Consider the following 26,298-nt stretch of genomic DNA (forward strand, 5'->3'; position numbering starts at 1 on the left):
TTGGAGAGAGAGTCCAGTGGAGGACAATGAAAATGATCAGGGGGCTGGAGCACATGATTTATGAGGAGAGGCTGAGGGAACTGGGGTTATTTAGTCTGCAGAAGAGAAGAGTGAGGGGGGATTTGATAGCAGCCTTCAACTGCCTGAAGGGGCGGGGGGTTGCAAAGAGGATGGAGCTCAGCTGTTCTCAGTGGTGGCAGATGACAGAACAAGGAGCAATGGTCTCAAGTTGCAGTGGGGGAGGTTTAGGTTGGATATTAGGAAACACTTTCACTAGGAGGGTGGTGAAGCACTGGAATGGGTCTCCTAGGGAGCTAGTGGAATCTCCATCCTCAGAGATTTTTAAGGCCCTGTAGCGGGGTGGTCACCCGCTCCTGCCTTAAAAGGCTTAAAACAACCCGGGGAGAGGGCTGTGGCAGGGAAGGAAAAGCGGGGCTGATTGGGAGAAGCAGCCTCTGCTGGGGGCCACGCCACAATCAGGCCAAAGCTGGCTTAATCAGGGCCCAGCTGGCCCTTATAAGAGGGCAGTGGGCTAGGAGCACACAGAGTCTCCTCTAGCTGTGGAGGGCGATGGGCTTGGCTGCTGGGGAGTGTACCAGGGTACCTGAGGTGAAGCAGGGCTGGGGAAGGCCATGGGAGCTGGGAGACTCCAGACTGGAAAAGCCCCAGCCTGCAGGCCTGGCAGACAGCCTAAGACAAGGTACTGGGGTTGCATCAGGGCAGCCCAAGGGTAGGCAGAGGCAGCAGGTCCAAACCCCTTTTGCCTATGATGACTGGCTTATACAGACTGCAGTCGGCCCCAGTGAAAGGGGGCTAGATGGTGACTGGCAGTAGAGCATAGGCTGAGGCAAGTTGGGGATAGAGGGTGGGGGGTTCCCTGGGGTGGGGAGACCCAGATCTGCAGGGTATTGCCTGGAGGGGCAGCACCCTGGGTAAAAGGGCACCGGGGTCTGGGAGGGACATGGGGGCCAGTGACAGTGAGACATTGGCAGAGGTCTCCAGAGCTGGTAAAAAGAGCTAATTCCTGGATGACCAGCAGGAGGCGCCGCAGAGGTGAGTCGCACCCTGTTACAGGCCCAACTTGACAAAGCCTTGGCTGGGATGATTTAGTTGGGGTTGGTCCTGCTTTGAGCAGGGGGTTGGACTAGATGACCTCCTGAGGTCTCTTGCAACCCTAATCTTTTATGACAAGTTTCAGAGTAACAGCCATGTTAGTCTGTATTCGCAAAAAGAAAGGAAGACTTGTGGCACCTTAGAGACTAACCAATTTATTTGAGCATGAGCTTTTGTGAGCTACAGCTCACTTCATCGGCTGCATACTGTGGAAATTACCACTATACATACAGACACCATAAACAATAGCTCCTCCCACCCCACTCTCCTGCTGGTAATAGTTTATCTAAAGTGATCATCAAGATGGGCCATTTCCAGCACAAATCCAGGTTTTCTCACTCTCTGCCCCCCCCTCAGACAAACTTACTCTCTTGCTGGTAATAGCCCATCCAAAGTGACCACTCGCATCACTTTGGATGGGCTATTACCAGCAAGAGAGTAAGTTTGTCTGAGGGGGGGGGCAGAGAGTGAGAAAACCTGGATTTGTGCTGGAAATGGCCCATCTTGATGATCACTTTAGATAAACTATTACCAGCAGGAGAGTGGGGTGGGAGGAGCTATTGTTTATGGTGTCTGTATGTATAGTGGTAATTTCCACAGTATGCAGCCGATGAAGTGAGCTGTAGCTCACGAAAGCTCATGCTCAACTAAATTGGTTAGTCTCTAAGGTGCCACAAGTCTTCCTTTCTTTTTGCTAATCTTTTATGACTCTAAAGGCAGAGCTATTGAGCAGGGCAAGGAAATTGAGTCATTAGAGCTTTGTTTTCTGCTCGTTTTTGCTAATATCTATTGAACTAAAATGCCCACGGAACTGTTGGGAGAAAAAAAATCTTTGTGAAAGGTTCAAACAGACCAGTCACTTCATTATTGGGCTGAGAGAGATCCCACCCCAGTTCTCTGGTTATCCAGGTAGCCCTCCAGCAAAGATACAGACAACAAGACTTGATACTCAGGATAGTTCTAAGATTAAAAAAAACCCTGGGGAAAAAGGAGCTATGTGAAGAAGCTGAAAAGGGCACAAACCTTTCGTGGGAGGGAAGTATTTGTGTCTACAAACAGCAGCGTACTCAGGGTGTGGGCGGCCCGGGTAGGAAATGAACCTACATCTCCCACTGGTCAGCCCCAAACCACACCTGCTGCCACACTGAGACCGGCATGAAAACCTTCAACTCCTGAGGCACAAATAAGGTCGAAAAGACAAGAGAAGCCGCCCTCTAATGCAAGCAGGTGCCAGCGGGGGGCTGGGGGGGAATATATAAACTAGAATATATAAAAATGCATAGGTAAATTATTTTTGAAATTCCCTTCGATGGTCATCAAAATTAATGTTCACAAAGATCCTTTGCGTTTCCGTCCCGCACATTGCTCTTCCCACAGCACATTCCCAGGGGTCTGTCCCCCAAAGGACTTGCAACCTATGGGCTGCTCTTCAGGAGGAAGCATCATCGGCTTAATTTAAGGGGTGAGTCTAAACCCATTTAGTTATGCCGATGCAAAAAGGCCGTGTGGACGCTTTTACTTGAGTTTAGCGAGGCTGATTTTGGCTTGGCTTTAACTGATCAGGAAGAGGTTCAAGCTAAACTGAAATCAGTCATTTTGCTGCACCCATTAGCATGTTATGTCTGCTCCCAGGACCGCATGCTGCCGTGCATGCAGAGGGAGGGATTGGATTTATTTTCCCCCTGCTATTTTCAAACAGGTTACTAAGCACGGCCACAGCAGCCTGGAAAGGGAGTTCCCCCCATGGGGGGAGGGATAGCTCAGTGGTTTGAGCATGGGTCTGCTAAACCCAGGGTTGTGAGTTCAATCCTTGAGGGGGCCATTTAGGGATCTGGGGCAAAAAAATTGGAGATTGGTCCTGCTTTGAGCAGGGGGTTGGACTAGATGATCTCCTGAGATCCCTTCCAACCCTGATATTCTATGATTCACTGCTCCAAGAGGTCACGGTCACTGCACTGGGCAGCCACTGCATCCAGCCAGAGACACAATGGCTTACAGCAGACACACACAAAATCTCTGGGGCCAGACTTCACTAGACACGGACAACAGAGGGAGCGAATCTGAGGCTTACTTGTGCGAGTACACGTTTTTGGAGAGATCCAGGTGGGCGAGGTTGGCACAGCATCCAAGGGCCAATGCACCAAACAGCTTGAAATGGAAATTAGAAGTGTATGAGACCAACAGGCCGGGCCAGTGCACGGGCTCTAAGCCAGGCAGTGTTCAGCATAGCTCCACAGGCCATGAACACTCCTCCCCACATTAGACACAACCCCTGTCATGCAGCAGAGTGATGGAACACAGCAGGAAAAACAGGTCTGGGGCATCCTGCTCCCCACAGGACGTCCTGAGCTCTCCCCATCCTCATGTTTCTGGGACCATGCCCCCTGCTGACAAGCACCATGCACAGCTGGGAGCTGTCCTCCCCACCCCTGACTACACTACCCTGTTTACAGGGCTTCCTTTCCCCAGCTACTCCCCCTTCAGTGGGGACACCAGGAAGGGCCACCTGGCTCCCCCCACCTTCAAGTCTTTCCCCCGTTGGCTGTCCCTGTCCCTCCTCAGTCATTTCTCCCATGCAAAGCGAGTCTCCCTCCCTCTCCACCCAGACCACTCCTCCCACAAAGGCCACCAGGGCTAACTCTCCGAAGGCAGAAATGCTGCATTAGCCCTGGCAGAACTGAGCTCCCCTCTCACCTGGCTCAACCAGCCATTTGCTGCTCAGCCAGGCTGCTGGGCACAAGCCTTGCTGTCATGGCAAGGGGGGTGAGGCTGCCTCTGGGTATTGGACAGCACCAATCACACACCACAGATGGGCGATAAGGACCCTGACCACTAGGCCTGGCCATGTGTGGTCTCTATCCATCCAGCTAAGCAATTTATACAGCCCCCCCATCACCACAGTATCTGAGCACACCCCGTGAGGTAGGGCAGGGCTACTACCCCCACTGCACACAGGGGGAAATAGTGGCACAGAGCCTAGGTGCAGGATGGGGCGGGGGAGGGAATTGAGACAGGTTGCCAAGTCCCAGGCTAGCACTCTCACCATTAGGCCAGCCTTCCTCTGTCACTAACTCTCTGCAATCCACTGATCGTGTTGTCTGACACAGACAAGTCCCTGCATGCTAGGACATGCGGCTCTGCTATAGAAAGCGACAGCGGTCCAAAATGGCTCCCAGCACATCGCAGGGGCAGAGCTGCCAACTCGAGTGAGTTGGGTACACGTTTGCTGCTTTTTACTCCACAGGCCTTACAGGGCAGGTCCGGCCCAGGGAGAGGGAGCCGGAGCCAGAGTCCCTCTGAGCCAGCCACAGAATGGGTGATTAACGGTCTGATTTTCAGAGATCGGCACCTGCAGCTCCCACTGAAAACCAGGCCCTACGCACCTAGAGGGTGCAAAGTGCAATGCAGCTGGAGGCAATGGGGCAGGGGTCCCACAAGGTGTGTTTTGGCCTGCAGAAGGCAGCACATGAGACCAGCTGACTGAGACCCCAAAGGAGTCTGCAGGGCTGGCTGTTTAAATAAGCACACTGGCTGATCACAGAGACCCACTTTCCAGATTTCAGAGTAGCAGCCGTGTTAGTCTGTATTCGCAAAAGGAAAAGGAGGACTTGTGGCACCTTAGAGGCTAAGACTAGAGTCTCTAAGGTGCCACAAGTACTCCTTTTCTTTCCACTTTCCAGAGCAGAACAGCATTTTACAATCCTGCCCCCTTTCCAAGGTAAATAACCAGACCTACGTGCAGCAGTGACAGCGAGGGAAATGCAAGGAGTTGGAAGGCTCATCTGGAAGCAAGACTTTGGCAGAGGGAGCGATCCCAAAGCATCAATATCTGATGTAATTTAAGGTCCAGCCATAAATTACAGTACCGAGGCTGTTCCAACCTTGGATGCCAGTGCCAAGATTTACATCCAAAGGGGAAGTACCTGCTGCATTCATTCGTTCCTGATCAATAACGCATGAGACTTCCAGCACACCACAGCAAACTACGATTTCATGCTGCCTCAGCTAGGGCTAGGACCAGGCCTGGGAGTTCTGCAGGCACCAGCAGCTCAATTGCCTCTGCCTAAGGAGGCCCGAGGCCCGGGGATGGGAAGGGCCAGCCCTGGGAGGCAGAAATATACTCAGGTTTCAGAGTAACAGCCGTGTTAGTCTGTATTCGCAAAAAGAAAAGGAGGACTTGTGGCACCTTAGAGACTAACCAATTTATTTGAGCATGAGCATGCTCAAATAAATTGGTTAGTCTCTAAGGTGCCACAAGTCCTCCTTTTCTTTTTTAGAAATATACTCGTCTGCCTCTTGGGCTGCACACCCTGCACAGTGACTCTGGTTTGCAGGGCCAGGCACACGGCAGGGGCTGCAGTGACGCAGATGGCAAGAAGGAAGGACCCCTCAGCACAGATGAGTGGAGAACAGCCCCTTGCTACTTACTGCATCCAAAGCACAGTCTGTGCCGGCCAGGTTGAGGTGAGACACCGAGTTCGCGTGGCTGAGGAAGCTGTGCAAGCTCTGTGGGGAGAGAAGACGTGGATTTAAGGGTCTGCTGGAAGGGTTTTTCTAGAGGCAGCGTCTCCTCGCACCTGGGGCCGACTGCAGGACATTCCTGCCCAAAGATCAGGAGCGAGCCTGGCTCACAGGCAGACAGCCTTTCTCCTGGGGTTTGGCAGGGTTAACGTTCAGCCCAAGAAAGCAAGAAGGAAACAAACCAGCCTGGGGGTGAGCCCAGACTCTCTTTCCCCCCAAGCACCTCCTCCTCCCCACTCAGCCCCTTCTCCTGGGCAGCAGCGCCAGGCCAGGGGAAGCAGAAATGGAGTTGGCTGCTTGGCCAAAGTGACCTGCAATAGATTTGCCAAGAGTGGCCTCTGATTTGGGGGCTTTTGAAGACACTGAGCTCCCACAGGAGTCCACAGGAGCTGTGGGGGCTGGGCACAGGGTCTCAGCTGGGCACCCAAAAAGCAATAGCCCCTTCTGAACATTTTGGCATCAAATGGCAAAGGGGGCAGCCCAAAAACCTGACCAAACCCCAACAATAGACCCAGCTGATGGGCCAGACTCTTCTGACCTAAATCGTTAAACCTACAGAAAATGCAACACACGCTAGAGAGAGTCTTCACTCCCATCAGAGGTGTGACTGCAGCTCGGGGAGGCTTATCTGCACTAGTGTTAGCCTAGCTAGCTTGGGGACCAAGAGCAGCATGGACCCCGGAGTGGAAGTCTGGAAGCTAGCAACCTGAGTTCACACCCACATGCAGCAAGCCTGCCCTGCCCTGTGCTGCCATGTGGTCTCTGCTACTTTTAGCCCCACCCCAGCAGGTATGTCTGAGCTGCAGCCACGCCTCCCATTGCCCGGAGCGAGAGGGAGAGAGAAGAGACATCTCAGCTCACTGTACACGCAGCTCAGGTTTTAGTTGCGTTTCTCTGGCTTGGACCTTCCTACCTGCAGGGAGCTATTTATACGTACGCTGGCATCGTCCGTGGTAAGGATGCCAGGATTCCCCGAGAGATCCAGGTGCTGAAGTGAGGCGCTGAAGATTCCATTAGATGCAAGGGACTGGCATAAAGTGCTCGCTCCTGCCCGAGGGAAGGGAGGAGAAGCCGGTGAGCATGGTGGGGACCCAAGAGTGGATGCAGAGCAGAGAAGGACATTGTCATGTTAGAAACCCTGCAATCCCAGAGCCCTGCTTGGTTCAGACTGCCGAGACATGGCAGGTGAAGAGGGACCATCCCACACCAGAATTCTCTCCTTAAACCCCCCTGGGAGCCGCTGGGACTCTGAGAGCCAGCCTTCCCACATAGTGTCCACAGCACCCACCAGAGCTCTTTGGCCACCTGACTTTGAAAAGGGGCCCCCTGCACACGCACTTGGGCAGCGCCCAAGCAAGAGGGGGTAGAGCCAGCTCAGGACCAAGATCAGTCATTCCACAGTTAGGGCTAGACTGGGCTGTTGAGGGCTGGCCCCTTGGCAAGAGGAATGCAGAGGGACACTGCCCAAAGAGGCCTGGGGCCCAGCATGGTGGCTCCAGGGGAAATGCAGGCCAAGGTAGCCCCGCCACCCTCTTTCACACTCTTGTGGGAAGGTTTTCCGTGTTAGCCTGGAGCCCTCTGGCTCCTGTAAAGGGTCCCAAAGGCAGTGAGGAGGTTTTGTGAGCCCTGCCCCCATCCCAGAAATCAACGCAAACCCCCTGGAGACACATCCAAAGCACAGGACTTGGTGGTGATGGGGGACTTCAACTACCCAAACATCTGTTGGGAAACCACCACAGCAGGGCACAGATCATCCAATGAGTTCTTGGAATGTATGGGAGACAATTTTTTATTTCAGAAAGTGGAGAAAGCTACTATGGGGGAGACTGTTCTAGATTTGATTTTGACGAATAGGGAGGAACAGGTTGAGAATTCGAAAGTGGAAGGCAACTTGTGTGAAAGTGATCATGAAATGGTGGTGTTCATGATTCTAAAATGGTAGGAGGGATAACAGCACAATAAAGACAATGGATTTCAAGAAGGCAGACTTTAGCAAAGTCAGGGAAATGGTAGGTAAAATCCCATGGGAAGCAAGTCTAAGGGGAAAAACAACTGAAGACAGTTGGCGGTTTTTCAAAGAAACATTATTATGGGCACAAGAGCAAACTATTCCACTGCGTGGGAAAGATAAGAAGTACGGCAAGAGACCACCCTGGCTTAACCAGGAGATCTTCATTGATCTAAAACTCAAAAAAAGAGTGCTACAAAAGGTGGAAACTCAGTCAAAATACAAAGGATGAATATAAACAAATAACACAAGTATGTAGGGACAAAATTAGAAAAGCCAAGGCACAAAATGAAATCAAACTAGCTAGGGACATAAAAGGAAACAAGAAAACATTCTACAAATACATTAGAAGCAAGAGAAAGACCAAGGTCAGAGTAGGCCTGTTCTCAATGGGCACGGGGGAGGGGCGGGGGGGAGACAATAACAGAAAATGTGGAAATGGCAGAGGTGCTTAATGACTTCTTTGTTTCCATCACCAGCAACCTTACCTTCTTGGTGAAAACCGAACGTCTAATATAGTGAATGCCAGTGAAAATGAGGTAGGATCATTTCCAAAACAGGGAAAGAACAAGTCAAAAATTACTTAGGCAAGTTAGATGTCTTCAAATCATCAGGGTCTGATGAAATGCATCCTAGAACACTCAAGGAGCTGACTGAAGAGATATCTGAGCCACTAGCAATTATCTTTGAAAAGTCATGGAAGATGTTCCAGAAGACTGGAAAAGGGCAAATATAGTGCCCATCTATAAAAAGGGAAATAAGGACAACCCGGGGAATTACAGACCAGCCAGCTTAACTTCTGTACCAGGAAAGATAATGGAGAAAATAACTAAGCAATCAATTTGCAAACACCTAGATGATAATAAGGTGATAAATAATGGTCAGCATGGATTTGTCAAGAACAAATCATGACAAACCAACCTGATAGCTTTCTTTGACAGGATAACAAGCCTTGTGGGTGGGTGCGGGGGAGCGATAGATGTGGTATATCTTGACTTTAGAAATACAACCTAGATGGAGCTACTATAAGGTGGGTACATAACTGGTTGTAAAATCGTTCCCAGAGAGTAGTTACCAGCGGTTCACAGTCATGCTGTAAGGGCATAACAAGTGAAGTCCTGCAAGGATCGGTTCTGGTTCTGTTCAATATCTTCATCAATGATTTAAGTAATGGCGTAGAGAGTACGCTTATAAAGTTTGCGGACGATACCAAGCTGGGAGGGGTTGCAAGTGCTTTGGAGGACAGGATTAAAATTCAAAATGATCTGGACAAACTGGAGAAATGGTCTAAGTAAATAGGATGAAATTCAATAAGGACAAATGCAAAGTACTCCACATCGGAAGTGTAAGCAGGTGGGACTCACCCCTGTGGCACCTCCTGCTGGTCGTCCTTGGGAATTAGCTTACCAGCCTCCAGAGCACCCTCTGCAGGTCGGTGTCCCGCCTGTCACTGGCCCCCCTGCGTCCCTCCCAGACCCAGTGCCCTTTTGTCTGGGGTGCTGCCCCTCTGGCAGTAACCCCTCAGTCTCAGGATCTCCCCACCCAGGGGAACCCACCATCCACTATCCCCACTTCACCTCAGTCTTGGCTACTGCCAGTCCCCACTTAGCCCCATTCCCTGGGCAGACTGCAGTGTATCAGCCACTCATCACAGGGGAAGGGGTTTGGACCTGCTGCCTCTGCCTACCCGTGGGCTGCCCCCTGCAACTCCAGTACCTATTTGGCCTTACTCTTGGCCTGCAGCCTGGGGGGCGGGTTTTCCAGGCTGGAGCTCCCCAGCCTCTCTGGCCTTCCCCAGCCCTGCTCCACCTCAGGTACTCTCTCAAGCTCCCCAGCAACCAGGCTCTTCTCCTGCTAAAGGCAGAGAGAGACTCTCTACTCCTGGCTGCCCTGGCCTTCTTATACAGGCCAGCTGCGGCCTGACTGGGGTGTGGCCCAGCTGTGGCCACTTCCCCAATCAGCCCAGCTTCTAGCCCACAGCCCCAGGCCTCTCCGGGGCTGTTGTAAGCCCCTCAGGGCAGGAGCGGGTGTCTACCCTGCTACACACACACCCTCAAAACCTCCACCCCTGGGGGAAGAGGGGCCCCTCAGCCTGGGCTCCCCAAAATTAGTCTTCCATGGTCACCCCTCCAGGCTTGTGCATCTCTTCTCTGCAGCCTCCCAGGCTTGGGACATCTCCTGGATCTGGGTCTCCACCCTCCGGCAGGCCCGATCTGCGGTCTCCAGCCATGCCTGTACATCCGGGTTTTCCAGACCCTCTTCCCCCTGGGTCTGCGTTCCCACTGTTACATGGGCTCCCCCCACCTGAGTCCTGGCCTCCCACTGGGCCCACATGGTCTGGGTCTCATCCTCGGCGACTGGCCCTTTGACAGTCTGGGTGCCCACCTCCTGCAGGGTTCCCTCCATCCGGGCTGTCGCCTCCTTCAGTTTTGGTTCTTCCAGGCCCACAGGCACCTCCTCCAGCCTCTCCTCAGTTCCCCTGAGGCAGTGCATCCTTATGTGGCCCAGTGTCCGGCAGCCCCAACAGGCCCTCTGCCTCCTCGCTGCCCTGGACCTTTCCGTGTCCCTCTGGCCTGGGCATGCCCACCGCGAGTGGCCCTTCTGCCCACAGGCCCAAGAGGTTGGCAGCTACCCGCGTTCCCTCACCCAGCGACTGTCCGCAGGAATTGTCCCTGTCTCTCCTCCAGGCGAGGCGCCCTGCCCCCGTCCCAGTAGAGACAATCCCTTTTCAAATGTCCCTGTTTTCTGCAGGCGTAACATGTCCTTTGTTCTGCCACTGGCCTCCTGGCCCGGCCACTCAGCATCCCCCACCATCCTCGAAACGCCTGGCGGAGGAGTCTTACTAGGGCCCGCTGCTTCCTCGCCAGCTGCCCCAACTGTCTACAGAGGGCCTTCTGCTCCTCCCATAGTCCCTGTGGGTCATCAACCCCCTTTGGCCCCGGGCCCTGACCCCGGACTCCAACCAACATTAACCCCTGGGGCCTCCACAAAATACAGCCCAGGATGTCTGGGTTCTATCTTCTCCACCCAATGTCCCTCAAGGCACTAGTCCTAGTCCTTGCCTTCCCTTATATCAGGGGTGGACCGTCTCTGCCAGCATTCTCCACCACTTCTAAGCAGGTGGGACTCACCCCTGCGGCACCTCCTGCTGGTCATCCTTGGGAATTAGCTCACCAGCCTCTGGAGCGCTCTCTGCAGGTCGGTGCCCCACCTGTCACTGGCCCCCCATATCCCTCCCGGACCTGGTGCCCTTTTGTCTGGGGTGCTGGCAGTAACCCCTCAGTCTCAGGGTCTCCCCTCCCAGAGGAATCCCCCACCCACTATCCCCACTTCACCTCAGTCTTGGCTACTGCCAGTCCTCACTTAGCCCCACTCCCTGGGCAGACTGCAGTGTATCAGCCACTCATCACAGGGGAAGGGGTTTGGACCTGCTGCCTCTGCCTACCCGTGGGCTGCCCCCTGCAACCCCAGTACCTATTTGGCCTTACTCTTGGCCTGCAGCCTGGGGGGTTTTCAGGCTGGAGCTCCCCAGCCCCTCCAGCCTTCCCCCAGCCCTGCTCCACATCAGGTTCGTTCGTTCTCGTTCTCCCTCCCCCTCCCCAGCAACCAGGCCTTTCTGCCTCTAAAGGGAGGAAGAGAGAGTCTACTCCTAGCTGCCCTGGCCTCCTTATACAGGCCAGCTGTGACCTGATTGGGGCGTGGCCCAGCTGTGGCCACTTCCCCAATCGGCCCAGCTTCTAGCCCACAGCCTCAGCCCCCTCCAGGACTGTTGTAAGCCCCTCAGGGCAGGAGTGGGTGTCTACCTTACTACAGGAAGGAACGATCAGTTGCAGACATACACAATGGGCAATGACTGCCTACGAGGAGTACTGTGGAAAGGGATCTGGGGGTCAGAGTGGACCACAAGCTCAATATGAGTCAACAGTGTAACGCTGTTGCAAAACAAGCGAACATCATTAGCAGGAGTATTATAAGCAAGACACTGGAAGTAATTAGGCCTCAGCTGGAATATTATGTCCAGTTCTGGGCACCACATTTTAGGAAAGATGTGGACAAACTGGAGAAAGTCCAGAGAAGAGCAACAAAAATGATTAAAGGTCTAGAAAACATGACCTACGAGGGAAGACTGAAAAAACTGGGTTTGGTTAGTCTGGAGAAAAGAAGACTGAGGGGGGACATGATAACAGTTTTCAAGTACCTAAAAAGTTGTTACAAGGAGGAGGGAGAAAAAAATTTCTTCTGAGGACAGGACAAGAAGCAATGGGATTACATTGCAGCAAAGGCGGTTTAGGTTGGACATTAGGAAAAACTTCTTAACTGTCAGGGTGGTGAAGCACTGGAATAAATTTCCTAGGGAGGTTGTTGAATCTCCATCATTGGGGATTTTTAAGATCAGGTTGGACAAACACCTCTCAGGGATGGTCTAGATAATACTTGGTCCTGCCATGAGTGCAGGGGACTGGACTAGAGACCCCTCGAGGTCCCTTCCAGATCTATGCTTCTCTGTATCTGTATATACCTTTGGCAGTCAGCGAAGTCCTAGAGAAGTTCAGGCTGCGCAGGCCCTTGGTGCGTTTCTCAATGTACTGGCTGAATGCAGTTATCCCTGAGGAGAGAGCAGAGGGGCCTGAGAGCAGACAGGCGACAGGGGTTCAGCCATTGCACCCACAGCCATAGAGCATCATCGCTTGTCAGCCACCGGCTGCATGCTTCTGGCTCTGATGCCACAAGTCCCCATCCCAAGGGGCCTGTAAGTTGAGACAACTGGTACATGCTGATGGGGGGGGGCACAATTTAAAGCTTGAGTCACACTCCTCCCTTACCCTCAGCAGCCCCACCCGCAGCTCCCAGCTGTTTGCTGCCGCCTCTCCCAGCGGCTGCAGCTTGCAGCTCACCAGTTCCAGGAGCTGCTGCACACGGAGAGGCCCTGGCCCGCAAACGCTAGCAGAAATCTGGGGGGGCACATGACTCTGCGTGGCCCCCCAAGCATTGCTGCTCTAAGAGAAGGATCAATCCTGCAAACACCTTAGCCTGGGTGTTGTGCGAGTCCCAGGCACTTCAGGCCCAGGAGTAAGGCCACTTCTCCACTGCAGAGCCCGTGTCAGCATGGCCACTCAGGGTTTGCTACACTGCAGCTGGAAGCGAGCCTCCAGCCTGGCTAGGCAGACCTGGGCTGGCTTCGCCTGGGCTGGCATGCTACAAACAGCAGAGCAGGTGCTGTGGCAGGCGGCAGCTCAGGCTAGCTAGCACCCGAGCTCAGACCCAGGAGGGTCAGGTGGGCTTGGACTTGGGTGGCGAGCCCGAACCACCACTCACGTCACTACCACCACACTGCTATTGCTCGCACTTGAGCTTGCGCGAAGCTAGCACAAGTCTGTCTCTCAGCCCAGCTAGACATGCTCCCAGCTGCCACTTCCCTAGTCTAGACACAGCACACGCCACCAGGAAGAGCTCTGCCAGTGAAGGAACTGCCCCAAACGACGGGGGCACATTCTGTCAGCAGAGACATTCTGTCAGCAGAGCTGCATCTGCACTCGGGGGTTTGCTGGGGGCGGGGGTCCTGCACCCCTGATCAACACAGCTATCCTGGTATAAGTTTTATGTGTAGAGCAAGCCTATGTGTTTGCAGGATCCAGCCCTAAAATCAGACACAAAGCAGGTCAGACAGCAGCCTAGAGCCCAAGGCACGTGCTACCCCCGACTCCGCATGCTGCAGGGAAACCAACACTTGCCTTCCATGGCATCTCTGGGTGACACACACACCAGGGCCAGGAGAGTTAGGGACTTGGGGCTGTATCTCTCCTGCCCCACAGCAGGGCATATGGTGCAAGGCCTCATCACCACACCGCAAGCCGCGGTGAGCTCAGGATCCACACAGGCGGTCGTCTCACAGAGCCGCAGCAACTGCCGCGAGGGGCTCCCCCGGCATTGCCACGTAGGCCCTGCGGCCAGCACTGGGGACGCAGCCTCCAGTACAGGCCTCAGTACAGCTCACAGGGTTGCTCTCCTGAGCCGGTGTCTGACCAAGAGCCGAGCGATCCTGACAGTAACGCGCAGGATGACAAACACAAATCAACCAGCAAGGGGCTGACGGGGCCAGGGACAGGTGCTGCGCGCTGCAGAAAACATGCTGAAAGAGCTACTGGGCAGCCAGAGCTGGGTCGTCTTCTGTTCCTAGGGCAGGGCAGGAGGGCACTTGGACACAGCAGGGGCATGCACAGCCCCGATGTACGCTGCTTGCCAGACCCCTACCAGCTCCCACACCCGAGGCATGAGCATTCCCTGCAGGCAGCGCTCAGAGAAGTATCACGTGCACCATCTATGTACATACTAAACAGACACTTGCCAGCCCCTTCTCTGCCACAACATACAGTCCGTGACTGCCCCATATACACAGCACCTGGGGGATTTGTTACGTTGGCATGCTCATCAATTTGTTCCCACCTTCCCCTATTCACAGCACCCGCTTCTCTGAGAGAGAGGGAAAGAGAGAGAGAGAGAGTTCTTCCCGAGGACACGGCACAGCTAGTGTGGTGGGGCAGACCAGCCCCCACTAGGGGGCCAACACTAAGGGCTCATCTACACAGGGAGGGATAAAGCTGGGGACAGTATGCCTTCAATTCCCACTCTGATTACTTCCCACTAGCTTGCCCTGCATTCCCCATGCAGACAAGCCCAAAGAAAGTGATAAATAGGCAGTAAAATGTAACAGGCAAAGAACCGGTGTCGATTCATGCAAGTGCAGCTACATGAGCCAGAGGTCAAACAGGCCAGAGGATGTTACCCTTCGTGCTAGGGCCGGGAAGGAGGGGAAGGCATCTTCCCCCACCCACTGGTCAGTGCTGGCAGCTCGCCAGGAGGGTTTACCTGCCTAGGAAGCATCAGGTACAAGGCACTTGCCAAAAGCAAGGGTACCTAACCCAATGAAGCAATGCCCGGCTCTGATCCAGCCAAACCCCTGCCTTGGTGATGGAAGGGGGGGCGTCACACATCGAAAAGGAATGGAGCAAGCAGCCGAAAGGCTGCAGCGGGGGAGGGCGAGGGGACAGTTCAGAGGGAGATGCACTAGTTGTGTTGTAAGGAACATGTGAGTTCGTGCCTAGCCAGAAAGGAATCTCTTGGTTTCTAGCAAGTCGTTAGGATTTATATCTTTAAATAGGGTTAGAATTTAGGTCCTCTCTCCTGCGGTGACACTAATTAAATACACAAAACTCACAATCTATCAAGCCCCCAGCCCCCCAGCGACCCTGCCTGCAGCACTCGCTCTCTCCCTCCTTGCGCTCCCACGGGAGGGTGGGCACCACGGCTGCTGGTTCAGGGATGCTCAGCTGAGGGCCTGCCGGAAGCAGAAGGCGGTCAAGAGCCCTGTGAGGGGCAGCACAGACTGAGCCTGCCCACTGTTCTCAAGACGCACTTCACACATCTGCCCTCTCGAAGAGGCTGCGGGCCAGGGAGCGAGACATTAGCGGGTGAGTGTGGGTCCCAGTGCTCCTCACCGCGCGCCCCAAGCTACAGGCTTGCTGGCGTAGCTACTGTGCTTTATCCACACACCCAACCCTTCGCTGGAAGCAGGGGAGGCAGGTTTGTAGAAATTTTGGTGGTGCCCAGAAACATGCCCCCCCCAAACTCCCCACACACACCTGCCTAAGGCTCTGGGAGGGAGTTTGGGGGGGCCGTCTGGGGTTCAGGCGATTGGGGTGCACGAGGGGGTGGGGAGGCAGGCTCTGAGAGGGAGTTTGGGTGCAGAAGGGGTGAGAGGTCAGGCTCTGGGAGGGAGTTTGGTGGGGGATGGGGTCTGGGATGCAGGCTCTGGGATGGAGTTTGGGTGCAGGCTCTGGGCTGGGGCAGGGGATTGGGGTGCAGGAGGGGTGCAGGGTGCAGACTCTGGAAGGGAATTTGGGTGCAGAAGGGGTGAGAGGTTGGGTTCTGGGAGGGAGTTTGTGTGGGGAAGGGGGTCTGGAGTGCAGGCTCTGGGAACAAGTTTGGGTGCTGGGTGCAGGCTCTGGGCAGGGGGCGGGGGTGCAGGGGGGGTGGGTGTGCAGGCTCTGGGAGGGAGTTTGGGGACAAAAGTAGGTGCAGGGGAGGGGTGGGAGTGCAAGAGGGAGTTAGGGGGGAGGGGGTGCAGGGTGCAGGAGGGGGTGAGGGATGCAGGCTCTGGGAGGGAGTTTGGGGGCAAGAGGAGGTGGTAGTGCAGGAGGAAATTTGGGGGCCGAAGGGTGTGTTTGCGGAGGGGGTGTGGGTGCAGGCTCTGGAAGTGGATGGGGGGGTTCGATGCTTACCTGGGGCACCCCCTCCGGCAGCAGCTCCTAGGCGGGGCAGGCCGGGGGGTCTCCTCACGCTGCTGTCTTCCCATTGGCTGCAGGGGTGTTTGGGGGGGGGCAGCGTGCCGTGCCACACCCCCTCACACGGGCTGCAAGGACCTGCTGACAGCCACATGGAGCGAGCGCACAGGAAGCCACTCAGCCCCGCTGCGCTGTGGGTGGTGGCGGGAGCCCCCGGGCTGTTTTAAATCGCCCGGGGGCAGTAGGTGGGGCCGGGGGGAAGCGCGGGGGGAGTGTGTGTGTGTTGGGGAGGGGAGGTGGGAAACTTTGCTGGAGCCGGGCCCCTGGGACAGGAATATTCCTGGTGCCCGGGCACCATGGGCCTATAGAACTCGCCGCCCATGGCTGGAAGCGCTTCCACGTGGGGACGAGATCAGGGATTCACGGGCCACACACGCTGCCTTGGGAAGTGCAGCCGCTGCTTTCAAGAGGAGAGCGAAGGTGGGAGGGAGGCTGGATGTGGGGTGAGGTGTGTTTCAAACCCAGCCAGCTCCAACTGGCCTCTGGGCAGAGACGGGACAGGAACCAGAGGGGCTGAAAAGGACGGGCCATAAACCCTGCACACTGTCAGAAGCAGCCGGGACACTCTGAAGGGGCCGTGTCTATTGGGACGGAAGCGTAAGGTACCTCTGTCCTCCAGCTGGTTGCCAGCCAGGCTGATGGCGCTTAGAGCTGAGTCCGGGTTTCCTCTTAACGCCTGGGCCATCCTCTGGGCAAATTCACTGCAAGGGAATGGATCTCACTTTACAACACATCCAGCGTTCGAGTATCCCCAACACGGCCAGGCGCCAGGCACCAAACGTCTCACAGCCCGTCACAGGAAAATAGCGCTGGGGTCACATGGTGCCTCGGGGGCAGCGCCAGGCTGGGGGTGGGGGAGGAGAGGCACTAAGCGGTGGAGGCCGGATGCATTACACCTATCGGTCCCTAGGGTGCTGAGCGATCGCTCATGCTGCAGCAAAGGTGGCAGCCAGCTCTCTCAGCAGTGCCGCCATCCCAGAGGTGGCACTTCTCTGCCATGCTGGCTGCAGTTCTCCTGTAACACAGCAGAAAGTCGTCTCCAGCCAAAGAGTAGCAGAAGTGTGAAATTCCCCTGCTCGGGCCATTCCCTGGTCAGGTGAACTTCAGAGCCTGGCTGAGTCATGCAGGGGGGAACCCTGCGAGGAACGGGCAGTTTCTCTCTTCTCTCAAAATTATATTTAAACAAATACATTACTGCAAAACCAGGGCTGCAAATTTAAACACTCAACAGCAGGAACACAACAAAGATGTTTGCCTTCATGGGCCACACCCTGGCACATCCATGAGCTCTTCCCAACGCGAAGCAGCCCTATGGATGAATCCAGACATACAGCTGAGCTAACATTACCTAAAGCACATACATAGCTTTTGAAAATGCTCCTAAATCACTAATCCCATGGATTTTTGCTGGGAGCTGGGTACCTCTGAAATTCCCAGCTATAATAATAATCTAGCCATCATCCATGCCTACAGTGCAAGTTATTGTTACTTTATTATGACAATTTTTTTCCCCTTTCCCAGTTTTTGGATATTTAAATTCATCCCCTTAAAACTGGGATGGGCAAACTTTTTGGCCCGAGGGCCACATCTGGGTGGAGAAATTGTATGCAGGGCCATGAATGTAGGGCTGTGGCAGGGGTTTGGGGTGTGGGAGGGAGTGCGGTGTGCAGGAAGGGGCTCAGGGCAGGGGGTTGGGGTGCAGGAGGGGGCTCAAGGCAGGGGGTTAGGGGGCTCAGGGCAGGGCTAAGGCAGGCTCCCTCCCTGCTCTGGGCTCGCGTGGCAATGGCTTCTGGGGGTGGGGTGCAGCAGGCAACTCCGCCGTGTGCTGCCCTCGCCTGCAGGTACCACCCCCGAAGCTCCCATTGGCCGCGATTCCCCATTCTCGGCCAATGGAAGCTGTGGGGTGCAATGCCTGCAGGCAAGGGCAGCGCACAGAGCTCTCTGCCCCGCCCCCCCCAGCCCTCCGGTGCCGGCTGCTTCTGGGACGTGGTGCCAGCCGTTCCCGTGGTGCCAGCCTTAGCCCCGCTGCACCACAGGACTGGCAATCCCGCGGGCCGGATTGAAAGTCCTGATAGGCAGGATCCAGGCCGCGGGCTGTAGTTTGCCCTCCCCTGCCTTAAAAGGTGACCAGAAGCCAAGGGCAGGTGATTTAGCATCAGTTGATAATTTAATATGCAGACAATAATTCAGTGTCAGCCCTGCATTTCCGCTATTCTACCAGCCGACGATGGACAAGGCACAGAACAGCTGGTGAAAACATGCAGCAAGCTGCTGCCTGTGCAGGCTTTTATGATGCTACCCAGAATCCTTTACAAGAGGCAGAACGTGTACAAATGCCCTTTCCTTACCATTTTAACCCACTGTTTTCCAGCACCAGCTCCTCCAGTTTCACCGATTTGCTGAGCATGTACAGAAGCTGTTCGGAAATCTCCAGATTCTAGGAGAGAGGAAAGACTCTTTGAAAGCTGTGTCATCACTTAAGGGACAGCATTTCACTAGCGTCCTGGCCACGGCTCTTCGTACTCACCAGCCTGAAGTCCTTACAGTACAGCTTCGTGAACCACAGGTTAAACGACAGCGCCGTGATGCTAAGGGCTACGTCTCTGCAGTGGGACACAACAACAAAACAATTAGCAAGAGTTACGCACAGACTGACTGTGATTGGAGACATGGTGACTAACCCCTGAGTCAGGCTGCACATGTTGTTTTAAAGCCACGACTCACCCATAGAAGCTGGAGTACGCTGCACTCTGACCACTGCTTTAAAGCTGGACTAGACCTACTACATCCCTGGCGATGCAAGCTGAGAGCCAAGTGAAATCCTGCCACACATCACAACCGCTCTAGGTGCTTCCCTAGTTCATCAGTGCTTCTATGTTTGTTTGTTGAGCCCAGGCATGGCCCTAATGAACCAGCCATCCACAGTGGGACACATCCCCCGCATTGCTAAGCACAGAGGAGCTGTATGCAATTCAACAACCAGGACATCCAGCTATGCTTGTGCTCCCCGAGAGTGCACGACCTGAAAGTGCCAGTCCAGGATGGCAAAGGGGGAAAGCTCTGCTGTGCCAGGTGGGTAAGGATCAGGACTGGCCTTACCATGAGGCGAACTGAGGCAGCAGTCTCAGGTGCCAGACTGTGGGGGGGGGCAGAGTGTAGAAAATGGTGTCTGCTGCTGGTGCATCTGTATCTTCTCTGCTCGAGATGCACAGAGATGGGGGAGTGCTGTGCTGGACGGAGGAGGGCACGAGAGACAGAACAGGCAGGCAGGAGAAAAGGGGAGAGGGAATAACAGAAAGCAGCAGGAGCTGCAGGGAGAGAGAGGAGGAGGAGCCTCTTATGTCCCTCTCTAGCCCCCCAGGAGTCTGGACTGATTAACCCCAGCTTCTCAGGGAGCTTCCTGTGTCCTGCTGCTTCCCTGAACCCACTTGAGGAGAGCAGGCCGTCAACTGGAGTAGTAGGAGCCAGTTAGGGCCTAAGACGCTGATCTCTTCCCTCACTCAGGCCCTGCTACCAGCCTGCTTATTTCTCCCCTTCAACTGAGCGTTGAGAGCCACTCTAGCTGGCACAGAACAGCAGCCAGGAGTGAAAGAAGAAAACGCCCCCCTGGAGCAGCATTCAGAAAAAGAAAGAAAACAAAGGAAGCTTTTCTATCTAAGCAGGAAGGAGCTCTCCCGAGATACATAGACACAAATGTTCACGGTGAGCCTTCCGGCCCCAGTGAGGATGTGAGTGGTGAGGAGATGCCTGATCTTCCAGTCAGTCAGAGTGCAGGTGACCTGGCAGCTGCTGCAGCATCCATATCTCCATCTCAAGTGGCTGTAACCATGCACATTCCTGAAGAAAAGTGTAGATCAGAGAAGAGTGTGGTGGAGGCACAAGGAACAGCTGCTGCTGAGTTTAATTCCTTGAGACCAGATGATCCAGGACTGTGGACCCACTTGAGCAGTAGCCTGAGGGACTTCCTTGTACTGCATGGGCCACAGCAAGTGAAAAACTTCATGTTCCCCAAAGACAATGAAAATAGAAGTTTCCATCCAGCACGTTACTGGCGTGAAATCCCCAATGGTGACAAAGTGGAGAGGCCATGGCTTATGTACTCAAAACCCAGGAAGCTGCATACTGGTTTTGTTGCAAACTCTTCCAGTCTAATGTTCCCGCCACATTGGGTTCTACAGGAACAAAGGACTGGAAAAATCTGGCTAGAAATCTGGCATGCCATGAGAAGACAGCAAATCACCAGACAGCATTCCACAGGTGGAAAGAGCTGGAGATGAGACTAAGGTTAAAGGCCACCGTGGATGATCAGCATCAAGAGAAGATTGCGTCAAGAGTCTCTTTACTGGCAAAATGTTCTGAAAAGGCTCATTGCCGTTGTGACAATGCTTGCGACCCAAACCCTAGCCTTGCGTGGCACTGCAGATCAGCTGTATGTGCCAAACAATGGAAACTTCCTTAAAACTGTGGAGCTGATGGCTGAGTTTGGTGCTGTGCTCCAGGAGCATCTAAGAAGAGTCACCACCCAAGTCCTGGTACACACACCACTACCTTGGAAAAACAATTCAAAATGAGACCATACAGTTACTGGCAACAAAAGTCAAACAGAAGATTGTGGCAGATCTGAAGTCAGCACGATATTACTCTGTTATTCTGGACGGCACACCTGACATCAGCCATATGGAACAAATGACTTTAATGGTGCATTTTGTAACAACAACAGAACCTAGTGAAAATGTCCCTGCAACGGAGACTGTCAGAGAGCATTTTCTAGAATTTATTGGCATTGATGATACTACAGGAGCTGGTATGACAAATGTGCTTCTTAAAAAGCTGGAAGATACAGGAATTGCAATAGCTGACATGAGAGGTCAGGACTATGATAATGGTGCCAACATGAGAGGAAAGAACAGAGGAGTGCAGACACGGATCCGAGAGTTAAACCCTCGAGCTTTTTTTGTCCCATGCAGTTCTCATTCATTGAACTTGGTGGTCAGTGATGCAGCATCAGCTTCTAGAGAACATCTGGGAACATCCTCCCTGACACTGAAACCACTGAGTGCCACACAATGGGAAAGTCGAGTGGAGGCGATAAAGCCTATCAAACACCAAATTGGGAAGATAGATGATGCCATAGTTGCCATTATGGAGGATAATGCTATGACAGGAACTGTTTGTGGGAGAACAGTGGCAGAGGGAAATGGAATCACCAGAAACATACAAAGAAAAGGAGTACTTGTAGCACCTTAGAGACTAACCAGTTTATTTGAGCATGAGCTTTCGTGAGCTACAGCTCACTTCATCGGATGCAAGTGAGCTGTAGCTCACGAAAGCTCATGCTCAAATAAACTGGTTAGTCTCTAAGGTGCCACAAGTACTCCTTTTCTTTTTACGAATACAGACTAACACGGCTGTTACTCTGAAACCAGAAACATACATAACTTCACATTTCTGTGTGGCTTAGTGTTGTGGCATGACAGACTGTTTGAAATAAATGTTGTAAGCAAGAGACTCCAAGGTGTTGACCTTGATATATCTGGAGCAATGGAACAACTGGACAAAGCAAAGTCATACCTACAGTCTTACTGGTCAGATGGGGGATTTCAAAACGTTCTGAAGAATGCACAGAAGTTGGCAGAGGAACTCCACACTGAAGCTATTTTCCCACCCGTTCAAGAATACAAGAGTCACCGAAGAAGACATTTTGATTATGGGATTATCCCGTGCCTCATAAGAGACCCCAAACAACTATTCAAAGTTGAATTCTTTAACCAGGTGCTAGATTGTGCAATACAGTCTGTTGAAGAACGTTTCATGCAGCTCAAGGAACACAGCAGTATATTTGGGATGTTGTAGGATATTCCAAAACTCCTCACTCTACCTGAAGAAGACCTACAGCAGCAATGCAGGGCACTAGAGACACATGATGACGTGCGCGATATTGATGCGAGTGATTTAGGTGATGAACTGAAAGCCCTTTCAAGATACATTTCAGCAGGATCAACTCCAAAGGCTGTTCTGGAATATATGTGCACAAATAAGATGACCACCCTCTTTCCAAATGCTTTTGTTGCTCTGCACATACTTCTAACACTTCCTGTAACAGTTGCCAGTGGAGAACGCAGCTTCTCCAAGCTGAAGTTAAGAAAAACACATCTACGCTCCACAATGACACAGGAGAGGCTGGTCGGCCTTGCAACCATCTCAACAGAGCATGAGCTGGCCCAGACTGTGGACCTTCAGCAAGAAGCAGTTCAAATCTTTGCAACCAAGAAGGCACGGAAAGCCCCACTTTGATTATTCAAACAGATAAACATGCCAGACAAGAAAGGTTACGTTTGCTGTTCAGGGGTTTGAAAGTGAAGTGTTTTGAACAAGGCATTTTAAGTTGTGAGTTCTCCTTTATTGGGGTAGGTGGCAGAGCAGCACCATTAGAGGAGTAGAACGGGAAGAAGGCAGAATTGAGACCTTTCAAAGTTTTGGCCCAAAAGAGGGGGCATCATTTGAACTCCCTACCTCAGGTGCCAAAATGTTGTGGGCCGGTCCTGCTGAGGATTTACTGGGCAGTCAATTGACTCACAGGCAGAGGTGAAAGTAAGCCTGTTCGTCCCGATATGACGTACCGGCAAGAGCTAGTGCACCATACTGGGGCAGCCCAGCTTCCCCAGGGGGCAATTTAAAGGTCCTGGGGCTCCCAGGAGTGGCTGGAGCCCCAGGCCCTTTAAATTGCCTCCAGAGCCCCGCTGCTGGAGCCCTGGGGTAGCGGCTACAGGGCTCCGGCGGCTATTTAAAGGGCCCAGGGCGCCCCTACTTCTACCGTCCCAGCCCTTCAAATAGCCGCTGGAGCCCTGCCACCGCTACTCCAGGGCACCAGGGGCTATTTAAAGGACCGGGGCAGTAGAAGCATGGGAGCCCCAGGCCCTTTAAATAGCCGCCGGAGCCCCGGGCTGCTACTGCTACCCCAGTGGGAGGGGAGGGGGCACTTACCTTACAGGGTGGGCTGGGGCTGGCTCTGACCCCCTCAGCCCCCGCCCCTTCCGCTAGGCTCCGCTCCTTCCAGGGGCCAGAGCTGGCCCCAGTGTACAGGTAAGTCACTTGACTTACTTTCACCCCTGCTCACAGGGCTCAGGCTGCAGGGCTAAAAATAGTAGTGTAAACGTTTGGGATCCAGGCTCTCAGACCCTGCTAAGGGGGTAGGTCACAGAGTCCAGGCTCCGGCTGGAGCCCGAATATCTACACTGCAATTTTATAGCCCCGCACAACATGTCAACTGACCCAGGCCAGCCGGTCTTTTATTGCAGTGTAGACGTACTCCATGTGGCCACATTCTCTTCAGCAGGTTTGCAAGGGAACTTAGTAAGCAGCTCTGGTGATGATGTGTTGGCCAGAACAGACTCCAGCACCTGCTCTGAGGCAGGGCTGGCCCTGTAGGGCCCACAGGAACAGAACCCAGTTCCCCCTTGCGAGAGGTAGAGATCTTAACTATGCCTTGACTAGATACTAGGGCTGTCGATGAATTGCAGTTAACTCATGCAATTAACTCAGAAAAATGAATCGCACTGTTAAACAACAGAATACCACTTGAAATTTATTAAATATTTTTGGATGTTTTTCTACATTTTCAAATATATTGATTTCTACTACAGAATACAATGTGTACAGTGCTCACTTTATATTATTTTTATTACAAATATCTGCACTGTAAAAATGATAAACAAAATAGTATTTTTCAATTCACCTCATACAAGTTCTGTAGTGCAATCTCTTTATCATGACAGTGTAACTTACAAATGTAGATTTTTTTTTGTTACATAACTGCACTCAAAAACAAAACAATGTAAAACTTTGGAGCCTACAAGTCCACTCAGTCCTACTTCTTGTTCAGCCAATCGCTCAGACAAACAAGCTTATTTACATATACGGGAGATACTGCTGCCTGCTTCTTATTTACAGTGTCACCTGAAAGTGAGAACAGGCATTTGCATGGCACTTTTATAGCCGGCATTGCAAGGTATTTACGTGCCAGATATGCTAAACATTCATATGCCCCTTCATGCTTCATCCACCATTCCAGAGGACATGCTTCCATGCTGATGATGCTCATTAAAAAAAAATGTGTTAATTAAATTTGTGACTGAACTTCTTGGGGGAGAACTGTGTGCCTCCTGCTCGGTTTTACCCGCATTCTGCCCTAGGTTTCATGTTATAGCCATCCCGGATGATGACCCAGCACATGTTCATTTTAAGAACTTTCACAGCAGATTGGACAAAACACAAAGAAGGTACCAATGTGAGATTTCTAAAAATAGCTACAGCAGTCGACCCAAGGTTTAAAAATCTGAAGTGTTCTCCAAAATCTGAGAGGGACGAAGCATGGAGCATACTTTCAGAAGTCTCAAAAGAGCAACACTCAGATATGGGAACTACAGAACCCGAACCACCGAAAAAGAAAATCAACCTTCTACTGGTGGCATCTGACTCAGATGATGAAAATGAATGTGCGTCGGTCCGCTTTGCTTTGGATCGTTATTGAGCAGAACCCGTCATCAGCATGGACACATATCCTCTGGAATGGTGGCTGAAGCCTGAAGGAACATATGAATGTTTAGCATAGCTGGCACGTACATACCTTGTAATGCCAGCTATAAAAGTGCTATGTGAATGCCTGTTCTCACTTTCAGGTGACTTTGTAAACAAGACGTGGGCAGCATTATCTCCTGCAAATTGTGACCAAACTTGTTTGTCTGAGTGATTGGTTGAAGTAGGACTGAGTGGCCATGTAGGCACTAAAGTTTTACATTGTTTAATTGTTGAATGCAGTTATTTTTCATACATAATTCTACATTTGTAAGTTCAACTTTCATGATAAAGAGATTGTACCACAGTACTTGTATTAGCAAAATTGAAAAATACTATTTCTTTTGGTTTTTTTAGTGCAAATATTTATATTTATTTTTGATTACAAAGTGAGCACTGTGCACTTTGTATTCTGTGTTGTAATTGAAATCAATATATTTGAAAATGTAGAAAACATTCAAAAATATTTAAATAAAAGGTATACCTATTATTGTTTAAGAGCGTGATTAATTGCACTTAATGTTTTTAATCGCTTGACAGCAGTGATAAATGACCGGGGGAGAGGGGGTAGCTCCCTTTTATGGCACCCAGCCAGCCAGTTAGCTATAAAATCCCTATTAGTAGTTGTTCACTACTTGCTTTACCTGTAAAGGGTTAAAAAGTCTCCCTGCATAGGTAGAAGGAAGGGAGTGGGCACCTGACCAAAAGAGCCAATGGGAAGGCTAGAACTTTTTAAAATAGGGAAAAAACTTCCCCTTTGTCTGTCTGTTGTTGTTCTCGGAGAGAAGCAGAGACAGGGCTGGAACTATGCTGTAAGAAACTTGGGGCCAGGTATGAAAAATCATCTAAATCATACCTAGAGACTACTCATTTGAAACCCCCAGATATATAAGTAGATCAGGAAATGTCTAGGAAGATGGGATTAGGTTTATCCCTTTTATTTGTTTATAGCTTGTGAACTCCTCTGTGCTAACCCCAAATGCTTTTGTTTTGCTTATAACCTTTAAAACTGGACCTCAAGGTTATTCTTGAACCTTAATTCTTGTACGTGGGTTTTTTAAATCTAGCAATAGCCTCTTTCCCTCCGACTCCAAAGAACCAGCCAAAGGATGACAAAGAAGGCTATGCCCTGTTTGCCTCTGCATATGGCCCGTTGTGTTCCAGGATTTCATCAGGTTTTAGAGAGGGATGAAAGTCAGAAATAGCTCACTGTATGACCCAGAAAGCTGTAGGCTCTGGGGTCAAAACTTCTGGATCCCACAAAGAAGTCATTCATATATGTATAGCAGAACTATACTATTGGTGTATATATCAGACACCTTTAAATTTCACATCCTTTAGAAGTGACAGCCGAAAAAGACAAATGTGAAAGGTTAAAAACTGCATATTTGTCTGCCTTATTAATCAGATCTGTCTCTCTATAGGTAAATAATCTAATTTATCTAATGCGGGAGTCAAGAGGCCAGGGGGGTCCCGTCCTCCGTGTGAGCTATTGCCTGGGCCAGACAGAGTGGGGCTGAGGTAAGGAGAGAGCCGGGGCCCAAGCTGGTCTGGGGAGCAGAGCCGTGCTGGCCAGAGAGAACTAGAAAAGCAGCCCAGGAGCCAGCACACAGAGCTGTAAACAGGGGAGTTTGGGGGGAAGACTAGGAGAGCCAGGCAGAGGAACAGCCAGGCTAGTGAAGGTGGGGGTGGTGATCTGGCAGCGTTGTGGTTCTCATTGGGGGTTTGTTCTGCTGTGGG

At 52.3% G+C, this 26,298-nt stretch overlaps 1 protein-coding gene across 7 annotated transcripts in view; it reads right to left on the bottom strand.

Moving 5' to 3' along the window:
* CARMIL2 (capping protein regulator and myosin 1 linker 2) overlaps window positions 1–26,298 on the bottom strand; it is a 146,580-nt gene that overhangs the window by 93,505 nt on the left and 26,777 nt on the right. For all 7 annotated transcript variants that reach the window (XR_006285127.1, XR_006285128.1, XM_037877427.2 and 4 more), the window contains 7 exons: window positions 18,512–18,587; window positions 18,333–18,421; window positions 16,591–16,685; window positions 12,162–12,248; window positions 6,572–6,681; window positions 5,542–5,619; window positions 3,185–3,261 (listed from right to left, as the gene is read on the bottom strand). Coding sequence is in view for 5 of the 7 variants with exons in the window: in XM_037877427.2 (XP_037733355.1) it covers window positions 3,185–3,261; window positions 5,542–5,619; window positions 6,572–6,681; window positions 12,162–12,248; window positions 16,591–16,685; window positions 18,333–18,421; window positions 18,512–18,587 (612 nt within the window). In the remaining 2 variants the exon portion in view is untranslated. The remainder of the gene's footprint in view (window positions 1–3,184; window positions 3,262–5,541; window positions 5,620–6,571; window positions 6,682–12,161; window positions 12,249–16,590; window positions 16,686–18,332; window positions 18,422–18,511; window positions 18,588–26,298) is intronic.

The sequence above is a fragment of the Chelonia mydas genome, chromosome 12, assembly GCF_015237465.2.
Source record: "Chelonia mydas isolate rCheMyd1 chromosome 12, rCheMyd1.pri.v2, whole genome shotgun sequence".
Lineage (NCBI taxonomy): Eukaryota > Metazoa > Chordata > Testudines > Cheloniidae > Chelonia > Chelonia mydas.